Source organism: Hirundo rustica, chromosome 6 (genome assembly GCF_015227805.2).
Source record: "Hirundo rustica isolate bHirRus1 chromosome 6, bHirRus1.pri.v3, whole genome shotgun sequence".
In the NCBI taxonomy this organism is placed as follows: domain Eukaryota; kingdom Metazoa; phylum Chordata; class Aves; order Passeriformes; family Hirundinidae; genus Hirundo; species Hirundo rustica.
The window spans coordinates 28,090,958-28,109,483 of NC_053455.1; the positions used below are offsets into that span (position 1 = coordinate 28,090,958).

The following is an 18,526-nucleotide window of genomic DNA, read 5'->3' on the forward strand; positions in this document are numbered from 1 at the left end:
GATCTCAGAAGGCTTCAACTTACTCCTAGTGATACCTGTCAAATTTTAGTATTATGCAGATGTTACAATCATTCATAGGTAAATAGTTAAGCAGTACCTAGTGAGATGGAAAAAAACAACAGCAGAGACAAGGTCTTACACTGAAGCCCTGTAATGTTATTCTTCCATCAAATATTTTAAATAAGAAAAGCTGCAGCTTACAAATGTTAGACACAAACTAAACTTCTAGAAAGGAGAACCCTCTCTGACAGAGACACACTCAGGGATAGCAGAAAACATCTTGTACAATCCTGCTTACATTTGCACATATTAATTTAGAAAGCGATCAAAGCAACTCAAACTTCAAATACTACTAAATTAGACTTACAGCATAAATATGTTCGTGTCAGACTGACTCCTTCAGGAAGCAGGTCAGACAAACCTTGCTGTGTGCAGCATCACAGGACAAGTCAAGTTTGTGCTCCACAAAACCACCTATATGCAAACTGCACAAGCAGCCCAAAAGCTATTTACAGGAAACATATGTGACTATGCAGTATTTCAGCCAAGGTTGAGTGTAGTAATTTCTAATCATGATAGCGTGGAATATGTGCATGCAATAAACGCCTAGGCACTTGAAGATAACTTCTTGTGTGCTGATACCTAAGTACATGAAATGTTTATTTAACCTGCCCTCAAAGCCTTGGACACTGAGAGAACAGTGCTCTAAAGCCAACTCCCAAAACCTGGTATTTGGTACAACCACAGTTTACACATGGCTAAACCTAACAGCATACAGGAGAACCACACTTCAATAAAAGAACTATGACAAGAGACCCGTTCAAGACAATCTTTAACACATGGGAAAAAAAAAAAAAATGAAATGCAACCTAATCAAGTTAAAGCCTGTGAAACAGGTAAGAGTTTGAGGTAATCACTAAGCTACATCAAATTAGGTGAAAGTCTATCATATCAAACAGCAGGCCAGCTAGGTTGTAACAAATGGTAAGGCACATGCCATCAAGACAAGGAGTTTCTGAGCCATAAGGGGAAAAGAGCCATGTTTTGTTAAATCACAGGAGCAATTCTAGACGGTAGCAAAGAGTCATGGTCCTTCAGGCAACACAGGACCACCAGTGAATCACAACCTGGAATGAAACACAACTCTGTCCTGCATTTGGAAGTCTGAGACTTCCACAGCATTACCTAATGGTGTTGGATTTGGTTACACAATTGTTCATTTTTTCAGTGGCATATTAATATGATACTCTAGTTTTCTGCTTATTTCATCCTCCCTTTCCTACTATCACAAAAGCGGCAACAGATACTTGAATGCTGCCAAACATAATTTCCTCTTGATTTAACAGAAAAGAAGGGGCATAACAAGATGCACCTAGTTTTAACTTGAGGAGGAAAAAGGGGGCTGGAATCCACAGCAGAGAAGCAGACCACCACTGATTTTGTCAGACTGTGTAAACTGGGATCTAAATATTTTGTGGACATTTTATGAGAAGATTTTTCTTTTTCAGGACCAAAAATCATTAGTTATACACTCAATTTTTTTTTTTGTCTAAAATAAGAGTTCCAACATGCAGTATTTGTTTTATTTCTGGTTTCACAACATTCAAGCCTTTGCCTGCAGAGATGCAGAGCTCTCATGCTGTTCATCTCTACTATTTCACCAACACATCACAAAAAGGAAAGTCCAGCACACTCCTCATGATGAGTGCTTTACATGACTATGAGTAATAAAGAGGAAAAAAACATCACTGAACAAAGAATCCAGACACATCTGGTAGACCAGTTTACTAGGTAAGCATAATTTAGATTACAGCCCCAAGAAGATAGTCTCTCATTCTGTCAGCTTATTATGAAAACAAGATTATTGTTGTATAGCTACCATATACTGTGCTTGTACAGGATTTCCTCAAAAAATCTCAGGTGTGATATGTTACAAGAATTGTTTATTTCCCTGTGACAAGGGACATGAAACACAAGTTTCCATTTCTTAAGCAAAGGTCTGAAAACAGAGGGCAGCATAAGCCACACCCGACACCACTACCATTTACAACTCCACAGAAAAGCGACAGGCACTTTAATGCAACCAAAGAACGCAAGGAAGAAAGTTGTTTACATTATACTGCTCTGTTTAAATAGTTTCTCAAGACAGGCTAATGTTTAAAACAGCTTGATAAACAGTGCTTAGTTCCCTGCAGAATTTTCATATTATTAAAAATATTCTCATTTGCTCTTTCTCCTTCTACCACTTGACTTCCTCTTTTGACTGTATTATATTATGGCATGACTGAGCAACCTTAAGAAGTAGCTCTAGCAGCTGTGCCCACAAAAAACCCACCTTATTTATAGCCCCACCCCCAAATTTTTCAGACATGACCAACCTACAGCTATTATGAAATATTTCTTCATTCAAGAACTTCAATAGTATACAAGAGTCATTATTACTTCATGGAATGCAATTAAAATGATGAAAACAAGGCTTTTTCTCAGGAGTGACACAGCACTAATTAGTCAACAGACCATGCAAGTGCAGCCATTTGCAGCCATAGCAGCAGGATGACAGAAATACCAAACCCCACCAGCTTTCAAGGGAAAAAATTCCCAAGCCAACATACAGCCTTAAAGCACAGGTTGTACAGGGCTGGCAGTATGAAGGTATGGGACAGAGCACCGTACAGTACCAGTAAAACAGGCTTCCCAAAGATTGGGATCCTGATTTGCCCAGTAGAGAAGAAAAAATTTAGCAAGCTTGGTTACTATAAAGCTCTGCAACTCACCTCTGCTGATGCGCTGCTTCTCTCCAGAGAGAATGCCAGGGCTGTCAATGATACTGATGCTCTTCAGGACCTCGTTTGGTAGCTGAGAACACATGAACCTGCAGGAAAGGAGGGAAAAAACCCATTAACAATAGCTCTAGCTCACAGATTGTCGCTTGAGAGCTCCCCATTATATATCTGATTAAGGAAGACTCAAGTGAGGTTCAAAAAAGTTTCAGAATCCCAGCAAACCTCTATGTTTCGCAACCATACATGTTTAAGAAAAAATTACAAAGAGAACTTCTCAAACAAGAAAACACAGGGGAACCTTGTAAAACTGTACACCCAAGTGCTGATAAGACTTCAAATTTTGCAAGAGCTGACAACTTGGGCTTTAAATGCAACATTTTGCTAGGACGAAATTAGTACACACAAGAGAAAATTCTTCATGTACTCCAGCTTATGCCTAAACTCAAAGACTGAAAAAAGGACTATGGCAGAAAGTCATACTGACAATATGTTTATGTTCCAGTCCCTGCCACATCTCCCTCTCACCCGATTTAGCAGTGTTTGAGTGATCCCTGCTCCCTGACCCACCACTCTCCTCAGCTGGGGCACCAGTGAAAAACACCAGTATTTCTCCCGCAAACCCAGCCAAAACTATCCCACTGCCAGAAGCAAGAGTTCAAATTACACACAGAATGCTCTAAACAATAACCTCCTGCCTCGGCAACGGAGGCAAATTCAATGGTGGTATTTAGGGAAAAATAAATAATTCACGAGGCCTCCGAGCGCCCTGCAGAACACTTGGCGTGTTACATGCAAGCTACAATGACACTTCTGGGATATTTAATGACTGAAGAACTTCCCTGCCCTTCATCATAACCTGCCTTTAAGAGATTTGCATAAGAGCTTAATCTTCTTATCAGGGAGCAGCCGAACATACTAAGGAGCACACGGAGTAACCCAGGCTCCTCCTCCGAGGCTGCCCCACACAGGGTTAAGCTGCAGCCTCAGGCTCCAAGATGGGGCTGCCCTACGTCAACGCACTGCCTCAAAAAACAGGGTATCACAGACAGGAAATCGTATCTTGGATAATCTGAGTTAGGAAGTGTTCAGCCAGTCAAATATCAGATACAAAATGTAAACTGTATCAAACTCTCATGCTATTTCATACAGTACAAATCACTCAAAGGAAAATGGGTAAAAAAGTAGTCCTAACAACTCACTTCACCTTGTTCTGTAAGAGAGCTTCTAGCAATGAGCCTTTAACAAAAGCCCTCAGTGTTCCTTCTTGGATAAAAGAGAAATGGCAGCATCACCTGCGCCTTTCCCTGAAACCCAAAAGGACATAAGGAAACAGCAGCCAACCCACACCTGATAGAACCTGAGGGTATGTAAACATCATGTAAAAATGTATTGCTTGTTTAGTGGGACACCAGGTGTAGAAAATACCTCACATCTGAAGCAAACTCTTCCACTAGGGGCTAATTTTCTACTAGCTTAAGAATATTTTGAAAGAGCAGTGAGGAACTATTTGAGAAAATCACATTATTCGAACTTGCCAAAACCTAAAGGCAGGGCTATGTCAAAGCAAACACATTACGTAGAAGCACAGTGGATGTGCATAAGTGACAAAGATGATACATTTAATCATGTGAACCATTACAAAAATGCATACATCACTAGTATGTACAGCATGAAGCAGCTTTCATGAATTTGGAAGTGTGAAGACTGAATTTTCATGTATGTTTTTTCTTATCACTCTCATTCAGCCTTCGAAAGCCCAATGCTTGTTCAGTACTACCAAGATGTTTCTAGACCTATCTTATGGGAAGAAAGGCACCGTTATGCCAGCTGAACAATACAGCAGTGTCTTGACACAGGCACCACCCAAACTGGGACAGCTGGAAAGGACCATGAGAGAAAATAGAGAATTACAGGCCTCAGAAATGCAGACACTGCCATCTTTGCAGCAGTCATTAGTGGCAATGGAAGGAGAAAAGTACGTGGTAAACACATAGGAAATAGAAGCACGAACCCAGAATTAACTGCCTGTTAGCTTTTAGAATATGTCCATAAGATAAAGATGAAAGATGGATTAATATCTTGCCTCAAACTAATATTCTTAAAACTGTAATGATAGGTATTTGAATACCTCTTTTTCAACACTGAGACTTATTCTTAACATACCATTTCACGCAGGTCATGTAAGTGCTGCATCATAAAAAACAGAACTACATACTATCCACCTGAATGAGACACTTAAAGAAAAAGTGTTACAGAAACAGTTGTACGAATGAGATGACTGTAATTTCTTATGATACATCAAAATAGACCAGGACCATGCATTTCTTCTCAGCAGCACTAATATATTTATGTGCCTTTCTGGTATAATGCAGTATTCTTCCCTCACCAGCATTTAAGGGCACACTAGGTCCTGTCCACCTTCCATTTCCTCCCAACTTTTCTTGAAAGTATACAGGATAAGTAAGAGATTAATAGAAGAACACCTCCCACAAGCAGCGAGATACAGGGGACAATTAGAAGAGGTCATGGAAAAAGACAAAAGCAAGGTAACATCAATAAATTAACACAGTTAATTACTAAGTACAAGCCTTGATTGTGATACTGTGTTCTTGTTTGTTTCATTTTTTCCATTACCTCAGTCCCTGTTTCCTGTCATTTGGATTGTTACACTTGGATGAAAAGGGCACTCAGCCTCATAGTCTAAGTGTTCATAGCCTTAAGTTCCTCCATAAAACAAAACACTAGGATTGGGAAACCATTTTAAAAAGTAAAGGGGGTGGGGGGGGGTGGGTGTGGAATAGGACAGGGTGGGTGGAAGTAGAGAAAACTCTGTTAAGGCAGGAGTGAAAAATGCAGTATCAGATAAAAAGAATTATCAGCACGGCAAATGAGAGAAGGCAAAGTAAAATATGTACTATGATTACGAGTAGCCTGGTAGGAACTCAGAGATACTGAAGCCTAAGATAATTTCATGTAAGTGAAGTCATAAAGAGAAAGGAGTTGGTAAGTTTTGAAAAATGCTAGGGAAAGATAAGCACCTAGATTTCTGCTAAATAACTAACACGTAAGTGTGACTGTTGGGAAAGATAAGGGTGCTCACAGCACTTCAATATAACAATATCACAGTCACCAAAAGAACTGGAATAATTTAGTCAGTTACTTTGAAAGTACCTCTTTTGAGCTAGCCAATGATCTTGCTTGCATAACAGTCGGAACCTGACACAACTAGTTAAATGATTTAGGCAAAAAATTACATCGCCACTCATCCAAGCAAACACACACCATTATTAAATGTTCTGTGCAAATATTTGAATATTATGCAAAATACAATTTATATCATTTATATTATATTAATTTTTTGTAGAGAGACGACAAAGGTGAGGAAAGAGAGAAACAGAATAGTGATCTGGAAGACAGAATTTAGCCGATCATCTCAAAATGGGACTTGACTACAGCTTCCCACTGCACATATTCTTATCTCTGCAAAGCGGTAGCCAAGCCAACTGTAAGCGGCTATAAACTTTCTTCTTTGAGTAAGCACAGCAATAGATAAAATTGTACATGATGAACTTTTAACATGCATGCCAGCATTTATTAGCCAAACAGGAAAGTTTATTGTTAAAAAGAACCAATTTAGATTAATTGGCTTGCAAAGTGAGGCCTCCATGTCAAGCTACCATCAAATACAAGAAGAAAACAAGGTGATTGCTCAGAAAATAAGAACAGAGTTACTAGTAACTAACTTTCAACTGGAAATATTTAGCATGCTACTTAAGTTTACTATCAAAATATTCACAACCCCTGAACAACTCTTCCCTTTTTACAGCAGAAGCTCACACTATCTCCGTCGTCTACAGACTGCCCAAACACCCAGGTGATAATAAACACTTAGCAGCTTGAGGTTTTATTTTATCCGTGGGGCACATTCGAATCTTTTCCATTCTTGCAGGTCTTTTTACATATCCCAGCAATTCAATTTTAAATAGCTATTCCAAGATATCCAGTGAAATCAGTGGAAAGGAGGCAAGATAGCACCAAAAGGAAAACATTTGTTTCCTTTTTTTTTTTTTTGAATGTAGTTTTTAATAGGTTAGTTAGTACTAACCTATCCGTTTTATTGAGTAGAATTTTTGCATAAACTTATCCTGAGTTCTACCCGGTGTCATGCCTCACAAAGAAGTTACCCAAGAAATCATTTCTACAGTTTTCTGTGAACTGGTTTTAACAACTATTTTCTATTCAGATAACTGAATACCTCTATGATAACGCCACCCTACCTAGTACTGACTTTTTAAATTTATTTCACCCCAACTGCCACCACTCCTGCTTGTATTTGAATATTTATTCCATGCCGTTCAAAACAGAACATGCCAAAATTTAAATGTAATCATCAGAAGACGGAAAGCAAGATGATCTCACCTGTTCAGGAATGCATTTCCAAAGCGGCTGAGTTTCCGGAATGGCTTCTTAGGATCAACAACTAGGGCATTTCCAGGAACATTTCCTTCTGTTTCTCCATACATTACAGCAATAAAGGAATCTGTGGTAGGCTCTGGACCAATCCGCATGCCTGGAAAGTCTTGCTCGAGCAGGTATCTGGAGGTGGAGAATACATAAATGTATTTATACACAATAGCTATATTTATACTTAAATATTCCAAAAGAATGAATGATTGGGATCCATGGCAAAAGCAAGTACCTACAATTTATTTGAAAGTTCCCAAGGATATGCATATTCTATAAGAATAAGATTACATTTACCTGCATTTTATTATTTCTGTTAACTGGGGAAGGAGGAAGAGAACTGAATTTGTTTTCCACAACATCTAGATGAAAGGATAAAGTAAATCCCTTTACAAAGACAGTGTGAAAAGCACTCCCTCAACTGCAGCACCTCAACCATTTAAGCGGATGCTTCTACCAAAGATCCGAGTGCTGCAGGTTACCCTACGACACACGGCTGTTTTTCTGAGTGTTTTCAAGCCCGTGTCAGTGCTGCTGGTACAAAAAGGGAATGGTTCGAAGCTGCCTGTGAGCAGATTCAGCTGGCTGACAGATCTAACCCTCTAATCAACTCGGTATGATCTCACTAACTTTAACTCATCCTATCAGAGGCAAAGAGAACCATATTGACAGAATAAAATTTTATCTCTTTGAGAGTGGAATTTTTTTTTTTTTTGACCTGCACATCGAAAATTAACGGTTAACTAAGTCAGCTCTGCAGAAATTTAGGCCTAACAGTAAAGTACTTCCAAAAGGCATCAAGTCAGTGCTACACCATCAGAAACCATCTTGCACCTCCCTTTGAGTAGTCCACTGACAGAAGACACAGACAGCACATACTCAGAGGGCCGAGCCTTGACTTTCCAGACAACAGGGTCTGAAGAATTGTGTATATAAGTATTAAAACCTACTGGAACCAGGGAATTTATTTACATAAAAAGCCTGTCTGCATCCCTTCATGGACTGCAAGTGTGAAGTAAAAGCAGCCCCAAGCCCCTTGAGCAAACCTCCCTCCATCACACATTCTATGGCAACTGCCATCCTTCACAGAGACACAGACAACACTGCTTAACTTTGAGTGTTATTGTTCTCAGTCACGACGGCACCATCTTGGCGCTCAAGACTAAAACAAAGTTTTTTCAATGTCACCCTGCAATTCTTAAAAAAAAACACCAAAAAAAACCAAACACCACACCAAAAAAACCCACCACAATTTTAATCAAGTGCAATTACATAATCAAAACTGGATTTACATGAGAATTCTTCAGGCACAGGTGGTGGTCCTGCATACAACAACAGCACTAGTTATGTTAAATTTATACTGAAACTGTTCTTTTAATAAAGGTTTATTCTGGACTTAATCCAACAGTGCTATGCCTATTCTGCTATAATTTCCTATATCAATACTGATTTGGGAGGACTTGCTGGCTGCTTTTGCTGCAAAAAACCCCCGTTTTCCATGCTATCTATATATCTATCTCTTGCTGAACAATCTCTGTCTTCAAATAAAGTATCCAAGCACTCACAACTTCTATAGATCATGTTGAATTTAAGGAACTAAATATGTTACATATTTCAAAGACTGTTTTCCACTAGCCTTAGCAAACTGGCTCCAATTAGCTCAACCTATGATTGGGGAGCATGGAACAGCTATTTACATGAGATTTCCTGTAGCTTTCTGCTTCCAAAAAAGAAACTGCAAAAATGCCAATACTAAAACTTGTGAGGAAGGAGGAACATATCATGCCACAACATGCCAAATCATGCCAGAACACGCCAAATCAATCTGTTTTATCTCTAGAATAAGCTGTATATAATGCATAGTAACAGGGAAATAAAACTGACCATTCTCCAAAAGCAAATGAAACAACACTCAAACCTCTCTGCCCGCACAGGTTTGTAAAATGCAGAAGATTCCTCACTGTACAAATTGATCATGAAATGATCTAAATGAAATTAAGACAAAACTCCTTTAATTGCTCACCAGTTGAACCCCCCATGGAAATCCAGGATTATCAAGTGTTGTGGCAAACAGCAAAACACGTGAAACAACAAAGTGTGTTCCCACCTCTTCACAAGATATCACTGCAGAACCAGAGTTCTCTAAAACATCCAAGGCAAACTCACAGAAGCCACTAAAATTTTCCAGACTGGAGTTATCTACAGCTCTGATTTTGAAATATCTATTACACTTTTGTCTTCTAAAATAAAATTTTTAACTTGACATGATAAAATGTTTTATCCCTAACATTGCTTTTCCTCATTGTCTTTCATTTAAAAGAGAAAGGCTCTCTAAGAGATTTGTAAATAAGCTCTTCTCTTGATAGAAATTGTCATTCCCAGACTTCTGCTGACAGAGGTAGCAACTCATGGTGACAGACAACATATACAAGAAGATGCTCCAAGGGCAGCAGTAAAGAACATACACTGAATCCAATGCACAGGAGTGAAGTCCCACATCCCAGGTCAAGGAAAACTACATGGTGGGATCTAAATGCAGGAGCAGACACCTCCAGGGTTACAGGATAATTACCATCTAATGTAAGCTCGCAAATTACGGCATGATTAAGCAAATTCAGTGGTGATGGTCTTTTAGATGCCTAAAAAAGTGATCTCATGGCCTGCTCATGAATTTGCTGCACGTGTAAAGAGTTAACAAGTACAGAGTACCTTTCATGATTTCCAACGTCTCTTCTTAATGCTCTGAACTCGACAGTGCAAATTCAGATTAGCTGTTTATGGAAATGACTAAACCAGAATAAAAATGATACTCCCAAGTTAATGTCATAAAGGCAGCTTAAAAAACCAGCTCTTTATAGCAATAACAACCCAGGAAGGCAAGACCTCCTTCCAAATACCAAGCCCCACCCAACAGTCACAATGCTCTGCCTGGTACAACTATTCAACAGACACAGGAATCACTCTGCAGCACAGGTATTTTCCATTATATTGGCTACAACTGCACATCAAGAATTAGTACAGACTAAAATAAACTTGTTCTTGAGCACTGGCTGTGCTCAAGTGTGATGGGTTTGGCTGGGACAATAGCTACTCCTTTTGCATCTGTGCTGTAAAGTGTTGACAATAAAGGGATGTCTTCATTACTGCTGAGCAGCACTTACACAGGATCACAGCCTTTTCTGCTTCTCACCCCACTCTGTGAACAAAGAGTTAAGAGGGGACACAGCTGGGACAGCTGACCCCAACTGACCCAAGGGATGTCCTGTACCATATGGCATCGTGCTTAGCATATAAAGCTAGGGAAGAAGAAAGAAGGAGACACTTGGAATGATAGCATTTCCTCTTCTCACATCACTGTTATGTATGATAGAGCCCTGCTTTCCTAGGAATACCTGAACATCTGCCTGCCCAGGGAAAGTAGTGAAAGAATTCCTTGCTCTACCTTGCCTGTGATGCTTTTACTGTACCTGCTAAACTGTCTTTATCTCAAGCCATGAGTTTTCTCACTTTTACAATTCTGATTCTCTCCCCCATCCCTCTGTGCAGGGTGTGAGTGGCTGTGTGGTGCTTGGTTGCAAGCCGGAGTTGTGGGGTGGACTAAGCCACAACACACGATATCACACTTCTCAGCCTGAAAGAACAGTTTTACCTACCCACACAAAAGGTAAGAGCAGTTTCCTGTAAAGTGAAAAGCTGCCAGTGTTTCTGTACCAAATGCTACATTAGCACAGGAAAATACCTGGATTTTCAGCATCTACTACTACATGCTCTTCTCAGGAATTTTCAGCAGAGAAGGAGTTCAAAAAGGTTCACAGGAAGAATGCTTAAAAATAGCCAATGCCCCAAAGACAGTCTAGATCAAACAACAGACATCCTGTTGATTCTTCTCTCTTTGTTTTTACCTGGACTATAACCTTTCAGCTTTGCCAATAAACATTCATCTATGTTCCTCTGCAAGATGTATAGCCAGACTATGGGAAACTAGTTCACAAAGTTCCAGAGATGGAAAAGATTACTCACAGTCGAAGATACTCATTATCATCTGAAGTCCAAATGCATTAGCTAGGCCACAGTAATGCACAAAAGCAAGTGAGCTGGACAGAGCAGCACTGAACAGCGATATCCTGTGATGCACTGAGAGATAAACTCATGGCTCCTTTATAGGGCTGCTCACCTCCACACTACTTATTGCACCAAGTATTCTGCTTCTTTTTTTTAACACAGCAAAACTCACAGATGCTTGCTTTAGTGTAAGAATTCTGCTCTAAATAAGTCAAAGCTTTCATATAGAGCTAGTTGAAGAAGTTACAGCTTTCACCCAAAGAAATTAAGAGGGACGTTCCTCCCAATTCACCCCCGAAGAAATAATTGCAGCTGCACAAGCGATCTCACACTACTTGCAGGCTCCAGACATTATGCATACAAAAGGGTGCTTTCACAAAAGTCAGCTCTGGCTGAGTTAAATAGCAGGAAGTTTACAATTTTTAACATCTGAGTAATACCTGTGAGGAAAGTAAAAGCACAGCCTGGCAATCTGAGGAATTTGTTTCTGGTTTGTCTCATGTTGATAAGTTATTTAAAAAAAAAAAAAAAAAATCAGTCTCCTACACTTTTAAACAGAATGAAACTATTTGCACCGACTACCTCCTATCTCTCCTTCATACAGTACAATTTTCTCTCCTGTCCCTCCTTTCCCCACTTTTTTTTCTAAAACAGGCAGGAGAAATTGAGAAAATCACAGAAGCTGCAAGGCAAAGCAGCTTGCATGTAAAGTAACAACTGGCTCTCACCATACTCCCACTTCATTAAACACAATTGGACAAGTATTAATATTTGGATGGATTTGTTTGAATTGTCAGCATTGTCAAATATGTGAATAAAACTATCACCACACTACACCTCAGACAGCAAAGCTGACTGGTTTCACTGCATTGTTCCAAGTGCCAAAGAGAATAAACAGCACTGAGTGAAAAAACATAAGAGCTGTTAGAAACCTGGAAGTGTTTGTTTGCATATCTTAATCCCCAGGGACATTTACTCACTGGTACATCAGTGTTTTCCATTAAGACTTAGTGGAAGGAACTGGGTGGATATGGATGTGTCAGAGGTATGAAAATGTGAAGTTCTCACGATAACGTCTCAATCAAAGTAAATCCCAAATGAATATTTGACAGCTAAACAGAATTGTTATGTTCACGCATAAACCCAATAGTAAACACTTAGGTAGATGTAATATGCTCTCCTGTGAAGTCAAGAAATGAGAACAAAAAGCAGTTTTAATTATTTTAAGTAGTTTTTAATTATTTATTTAAGATATAAAATAATGTTTGCTTATTGAAAGGTTTGGAGGAACAAATCCCCTATAGCACTACTTAATTCTAAGAAAAATAATCTACAACAAATATAGGATTATAAAAATCTTGAGAGAGTATGACATTTTCCCATGGGAGATTCAGCCCACCAGAGGGGAAATTTATTTCTGGCTGACCTGGACACTAGAATATTTTCCCATGTCTTCTTCTAAGTCCTGCACACAGCATACAAGAACTTCTCTTTTTTTGCCCTTGTTTTTCTCCTCTAAACTGGATTTTGAGTAACAGTCACTGTGACACTACCGTCTAAGTGCCCATCTTCAGTGGAGCAATTTTTCACGCTGATTCAGCCAATTATTATCTATGCTATAGAGAAAGAACACTGATGTAATGAACGTTGATCATAGTGAGATCCTTCAGAAGCAATAACAGATACAGACTTGGGCTCTACAGTCAATGCCTGTCCTCTCCAATAACTTGTACAAGATAAAACTGCTCTGCAAGCTACCTAAAATGTGCACAGCAGACAGGGGTAAGAGGGTAAAAGGAAGGGCACATCACAGTAGATGCCACCTCTTGCATCAAGTCAGTATTTTAATAAAACACACGAAAAACCATCTTTGAAAACTTCATCTCTGTCAAAATTTTCTGGGCATCTTCATCCGGCACTGACAAATGCTAAAAAAAGAAGCTGGCAAGAGCTGTAATAAAGTATAGGCCTTTTCTCATTCAGACTGCACATTAGTATTAGCCAACCCTTTTGCTCAGTATTTTATTGTTACAGTAATAACAAGTTACTCACAAAGCAATGGTGGCAAAAATACACCCAAGGCAAGGAATATTAATGTTTATAAGCATAATACTGACTTATACTTCAGTCAAATATAGGTGGCTACAAATGAAAGAAAAGCTGAGTGTCCATAAATCAAGAACCTGTGTCCTCAATCAAGGCAAACTCTTTCAGGAGGGAAGACACAGAGTTTTTTCTATGAATTGCAAATAACAGAACAAAGCTGCTGACAGGTAGAACGAGTTCTGGTATGCACATATTTGTGCCCATTCTGCGTCCCAATCTGTGCTCTCCCCACCCCTTGTCCATAAGCCAAGTAAAAACACTTATCTGGGAATATATACAGACTAACAAGGCAACCGTAATTTTAACGAAGAAAAGGAATGAGTCATGCCTAGAGAAATTTTGGAAAAATCCAACTCAACAACCCCTCCCCACACACACCACCTTGTGACTGTCTGTGGAGATCCTGAAACTAAGTTTCTTTTCTTTTAATTACAGCCCTATTTCTATTTTTAAAATATTCCTCTGAGCAACACCTCCTGATGTGTTTGTGGGAATTCAGTAATAATCAGTAAAGAAGCCATGTTCAACTTCAAGCTTTCAATTAGCTAGCTGTAAAACCTGAAAAGACACATGATCAGTCCTTTAAACATCTGAAAGCTCTCAGGTGATTAAAAGTAAACATTGATCTTCAGTGGAGAGGGGAGGCAGGTATTTTGCACTGCAAGAAAACAGGGTTGTGGAAAGGCTGCCTGTAATCTTTGGGACTGAAAGATAAATATTTGTAAATTTTACAGAAGGACTATAATGAACTTCAGATATAAACAGGTCAAAATGTGAACCAAGGGACACCTCAGAGTCTTTTGCGGAGTTGGGCAGAACCTTAGACTGATTTGTAAGGGGCATGTGAGAGGGAAACTCAAACATACATACAAAATCTTTACAAATTAATAGTACTGCGGTTATCTGAGATATGTTTGAGCTTCATAAAAATGAGTTACTAAGAAACTCAGATGAAAGGAATAGAGGAAAGACAGGAAATACTACAACAGGAACAACACTGTTAAACTGCCTTAGTAGTGACACTGCTTCTTCAATGTAATTGATCAAACTAAAGGCACATGGAAGTGAAGACTTTCCAGATACCACGTGTTTTTTGCCCCAAACTCTTGTCACGTTACGCGCCACTTTTGGGAAAGAAAGGGGAGGACGTCAGGTCAAGCGATCCCTTACGGGCGGGGCAGTCACGCCGTTTTAGCACGAAGCCCCTGCTTTTCCTCTGAAATAACTTAGAGATTCAAAGAACTAAGAGGAAGTAGACAAGAGGATTACACGTTCTCAGCAGAACATGAACTAGAGGTAATATCCTTTAACAGGAAGCAAGCGGCGAGCTACAGAGCGTGTAAGAGGGTCGGGAGCGGCACCATGCTCGGCACAGCACGGAGGCTCTCGGCAAGCCCGGCTGGCTGGGGGGGCGGGCAGGCGCCAGCCCCGCCGCCCGTCAGCGGCACGGCGCTGCCCGGCCCCGGCACCCTGCCGCGGGCAGCGCTGCCCGCACGGGCGGGCTCGCCGCGGGGTGCGCGGCCGGAGCGTGGGCGGGGGGGATTTGCCGCGGGCAGCAGCAGCACTCCGGGCAGGAGGCGAGCCGCGGACGGGCGAGCGAGCGGCCGGCGGGGGCGAGGCGCGCAGGGCGCCGGGCGGGGCCGCGCACGCCGGGGGTCACCTACCGGATGAAGGTGGTCTTGCCGGTGCTGTACTGCCCCACCAGCAGCACCATGGGCTTGTTCTCGAAGTCGGCCTCCTCCAGGGCGGGCGAGTGGAACTCGTGGAAGCGGTAGTGCTCCTCCAGCGGCAGCAGCTTGCGGAGGTAGAGGTCCCGCAGCCCGCCGGTCACCGTCCGCACCACGTCGGTGCCGCCGCCGCGCTCCCGCCCGCCGCCCTGCTTCCCCAGCCAGCTGAACATCCCGCCGCCGCTGCCGTCCCGCCGCGCTGCGCCGCCGCCGCCGCCCGTGCCGCCGCCGAGCCGCCCCGCGCACGCAGCCGCCGCCCGGCCCCCGCCCCGGCCCGGCGAGAGGCGGTGCCACAGCGCGGCCCCGCTCCACGCAGCGGCCGGGCCGGGCCGGGCGGGGCCCGTCTCCCGCAGTACACACCCTGGGAGCAGGGTGCGTTTGGCGCTTTTCTGAAGGGGAAGTCGGACTGGTTTTGTTTTTTTCCCGAATCCGAGGATTTCTTTTTTTAAATTTTTTTCTTTTGCCACAAGTCCGCCTCTGGAGGTTAATCGTACCTGCCGCTCCTCTGCGCTAAAATCTCAGCCCCTTGCGATGAAATCCTTCGGAAACTCTTTGACAGCTCCGATCTGAGCGTAGAATCGCCCAAATGCTTTTCGTGTTTTTCTCATGATGGTTGCTGTCTTTGGATGCGAAAGAAATGTGTGACTAAGCGCCGTGGTGTTTAGCTACGACATCAAGCAAATGTTTTAACACAGTGAAAAATCTTAGTATAACATGGAAATCTTTCTGTGAGACGTGTGCTCTCACATTAGTTCTAACCTTAGGTCCCGCATTGTGTTAAGCCACGTAGGACGATCACCTTGCTCATTGATTCCCACTGATTTTACAGGAGGTTTTAGTGGAGTGTTACACCAGATACACTACCACCTTGGGGAAATCAATAAAACAAGTATTTTTTTGTCCTCTGACATTAATGTTTTTGCTCACCACCACCACCACCAAAACAAAAAAAAAAACAAACCAACCCCCCCCAAAAAAACCCAAAAAACAAACAAACAAACAAAAACAAACAAAAAAACCCCAAACCAAAACAAAACAAAAAAAACCAAACAAACAAAAAAACCACAAAAAACCACCAAAAAACTTTAGGATCTTAGTTGTTAAAAGGAGTGAATTTTTTTGCTAAAACTGTGAAAATTTTTGCTGAAACTCTGTTTAAACACTGTATTACAAATACACCTTTTGTGTTGCTCCTTCGTAGCATCCATATAATTTAAATCCCCTTTTGCTGGTCCAGCACATCTACTGTTTGACATTTTTATCTATGTAACTTTCTTCATCCTTATTTCCATATTGAATACTGCATTTCCTCAGTGTGCTCTAGGTCTTTTCTAAATACATCAGCAGGTTTAGATGTGCTCTTTTCATCTCCTTCCTCTCTTATGCTGTTCCTCAAAGAACAGATGTTAGACTTTAGCAATGCTCAGTTCTGGGTATTTAACTGGTTCCTTGCTTTGCATTTTATTTAGAGCTGTGCATATATTTTGCAACTCTTTTGCTGCCATTTCCATGCTGAGTCCAAAGATTTTACAGCATTTCACACAGGGTCTTGCTGACTGATTTCCTCATTTTTTTTAGATCTCCTTTTCATAGTTTGGTTTTGTTTTCCTTTAATTGTCATTACTTTCTCTATGGCTTAATGCATATGTAATTAAGTCATCCTAGTAGTTACTTACACCTTCTCGATTTTACTTCAGTAATTTCTTTTAAATTAGTCTTGTATCACCACATCTTTAGAGGTATAATTGCTCCTAATTATTAATTATCTGAAAAAATATCTGAGCTGTGGAAAACCTAAGTACTGCAATGTGGAATGAGGTTCCTTTTTCCCTTGTCTGTGGTGCTAAATCCAGTATTTAGTGACTGGAGAACCTTACATAACTCACATCACTCACAGGGCAGGTACAATACTGCCTCAGACTTTCCTCCGAGTCTCTGGGAATTCAAGATTCAGTGCAGGACTGAGGCAGATACAGAGCCATTGTATTTTTTCAGTGCCTAAAATTTTTCCAGTGAATGCCTCAATCAGTTTTGTGAATGCCTCAACCAGTTTTTTGAATGCAGAAAATTTTATCAACAAGAAAACGTAACTACATGTGTGCAGAACTACTCACTGTTTAAACTATTTTGCTTAAACCTACTGTTTGCTAGTTTTGTCAGATCCCCTCTAAGTTTTGTGATAGAAGAGAGATGCATCGACTTCATACATCTCTCTCTTCTCTGCCTTTCACTCCTTCTGTTCTTTTTCTAGGTTGCAGATTCCTTAGCTATCCATTCCTTGTGTGGAAGCAGTTCCACCTCCTTGATGAGGCCTGGCATCTTCCTCTGTATTCTTCTTGAACATAAAAAACTGAGATACTGAGTAATTATTCCATGCAAGATTTTTGAAATGGGGTAAAGTGCCCATTGTTCTCCATGACCCTTTCATGTCGGCTGGAAAGCAGCAGGAAGGGCAGGGAAGTGTTTGCACTCACACTCCTCGTTCTGCTTCAGACTTCCTGCCTAGATGCTTCCTGCTGTCGGTGAAATAATTTCTGCCCTTCAGACAATAATGCTCTAACTGCATATGGGAACCTGGGAGTGCTTCCAAATTCCCAGGTCTGACTGTGCCCTCTGGCTAAATCCCATCTCATGCTGTGATGAGATCCAGCATTCATCAACATGACTGCTGTCTTTGCTCTCTCGTTTCCATGGGAGATAAACTCTGGGCATACAGTCCAGGAGCTCTGTGGGCTCCTGTTGAGTGCAGGTAAATGTTCACTGACCCAAGTGGGAAACAGAAGGTTACATCTCTGTGCACCACCTAGGAGGAGACCCTCAACCTTGAGAGCAAAGGAATTTGTAAGACTTTTTGGCCCACGATAACGGGATTTCTTGACAAAGAATACTACAGCAGAATTGAGGAGCAGGGAAGCCTGTAGGAAACATGGGCTTGTGGATATAAGGTGTCTAATAAATAAAACAATAGCAGTGAATTAAAAAAAATTAGAAGAATAAATGCAGATAGATGTTTATAGATTCCATCTGTCAAAACCCCAGATTATTCACTGGAAAGGAGACATGTTTATGTCACAACCAAAGCATCAATGTTGAAAGCTGATGTTCTGTTGACTTCAGTTGTCATACTCTATAGCAAGTTAAAAAAAAAAATCACATTTGCATAAGTGATATTAAGTATACATTTTTTTTGCTTTATCTGTGTTTTTTGTGTCTTTTCAATGTAATAGTCTCAAGCACTTTAATAGCATCAATATTAAAGAACATTTGGTATTATCAATAGCATTTAAATCCAGCTTGCTAAAATAAATTAGCATGAGCGGTTCCTGTAGAGATAGAGATATGGTTGTAATCCCAAACTCAAGGGGTCCCAGGATCCTGGACTAG

The 18,526-nt window shown here is 40.9% G+C and overlaps 1 protein-coding gene across 1 annotated transcript in view; it reads right to left on the reverse strand.

Moving 5' to 3' along the window:
• The window catches only part of SPTBN5 (spectrin beta, non-erythrocytic 5), a 128,526-nt gene extending 112,776 nt beyond the window's left edge, over positions 1-15,750 (reverse strand). The window contains exons 1-4 of the mRNA XM_040066761.2: positions 15,673-15,750; positions 15,080-15,531; positions 7,203-7,379; positions 2,674-2,872 (exon numbers count right to left, since the gene is read on the reverse strand). Of these exons, the coding sequence (XP_039922695.1) occupies positions 2,674-2,872; positions 7,203-7,379; positions 15,080-15,531; positions 15,673-15,750 (906 nt within the window). The remainder of the gene's footprint in view (positions 1-2,673; positions 2,873-7,202; positions 7,380-15,079; positions 15,532-15,672) is intronic.
• Positions 15,751-18,526: the final 2,776 nt, after the last annotated feature.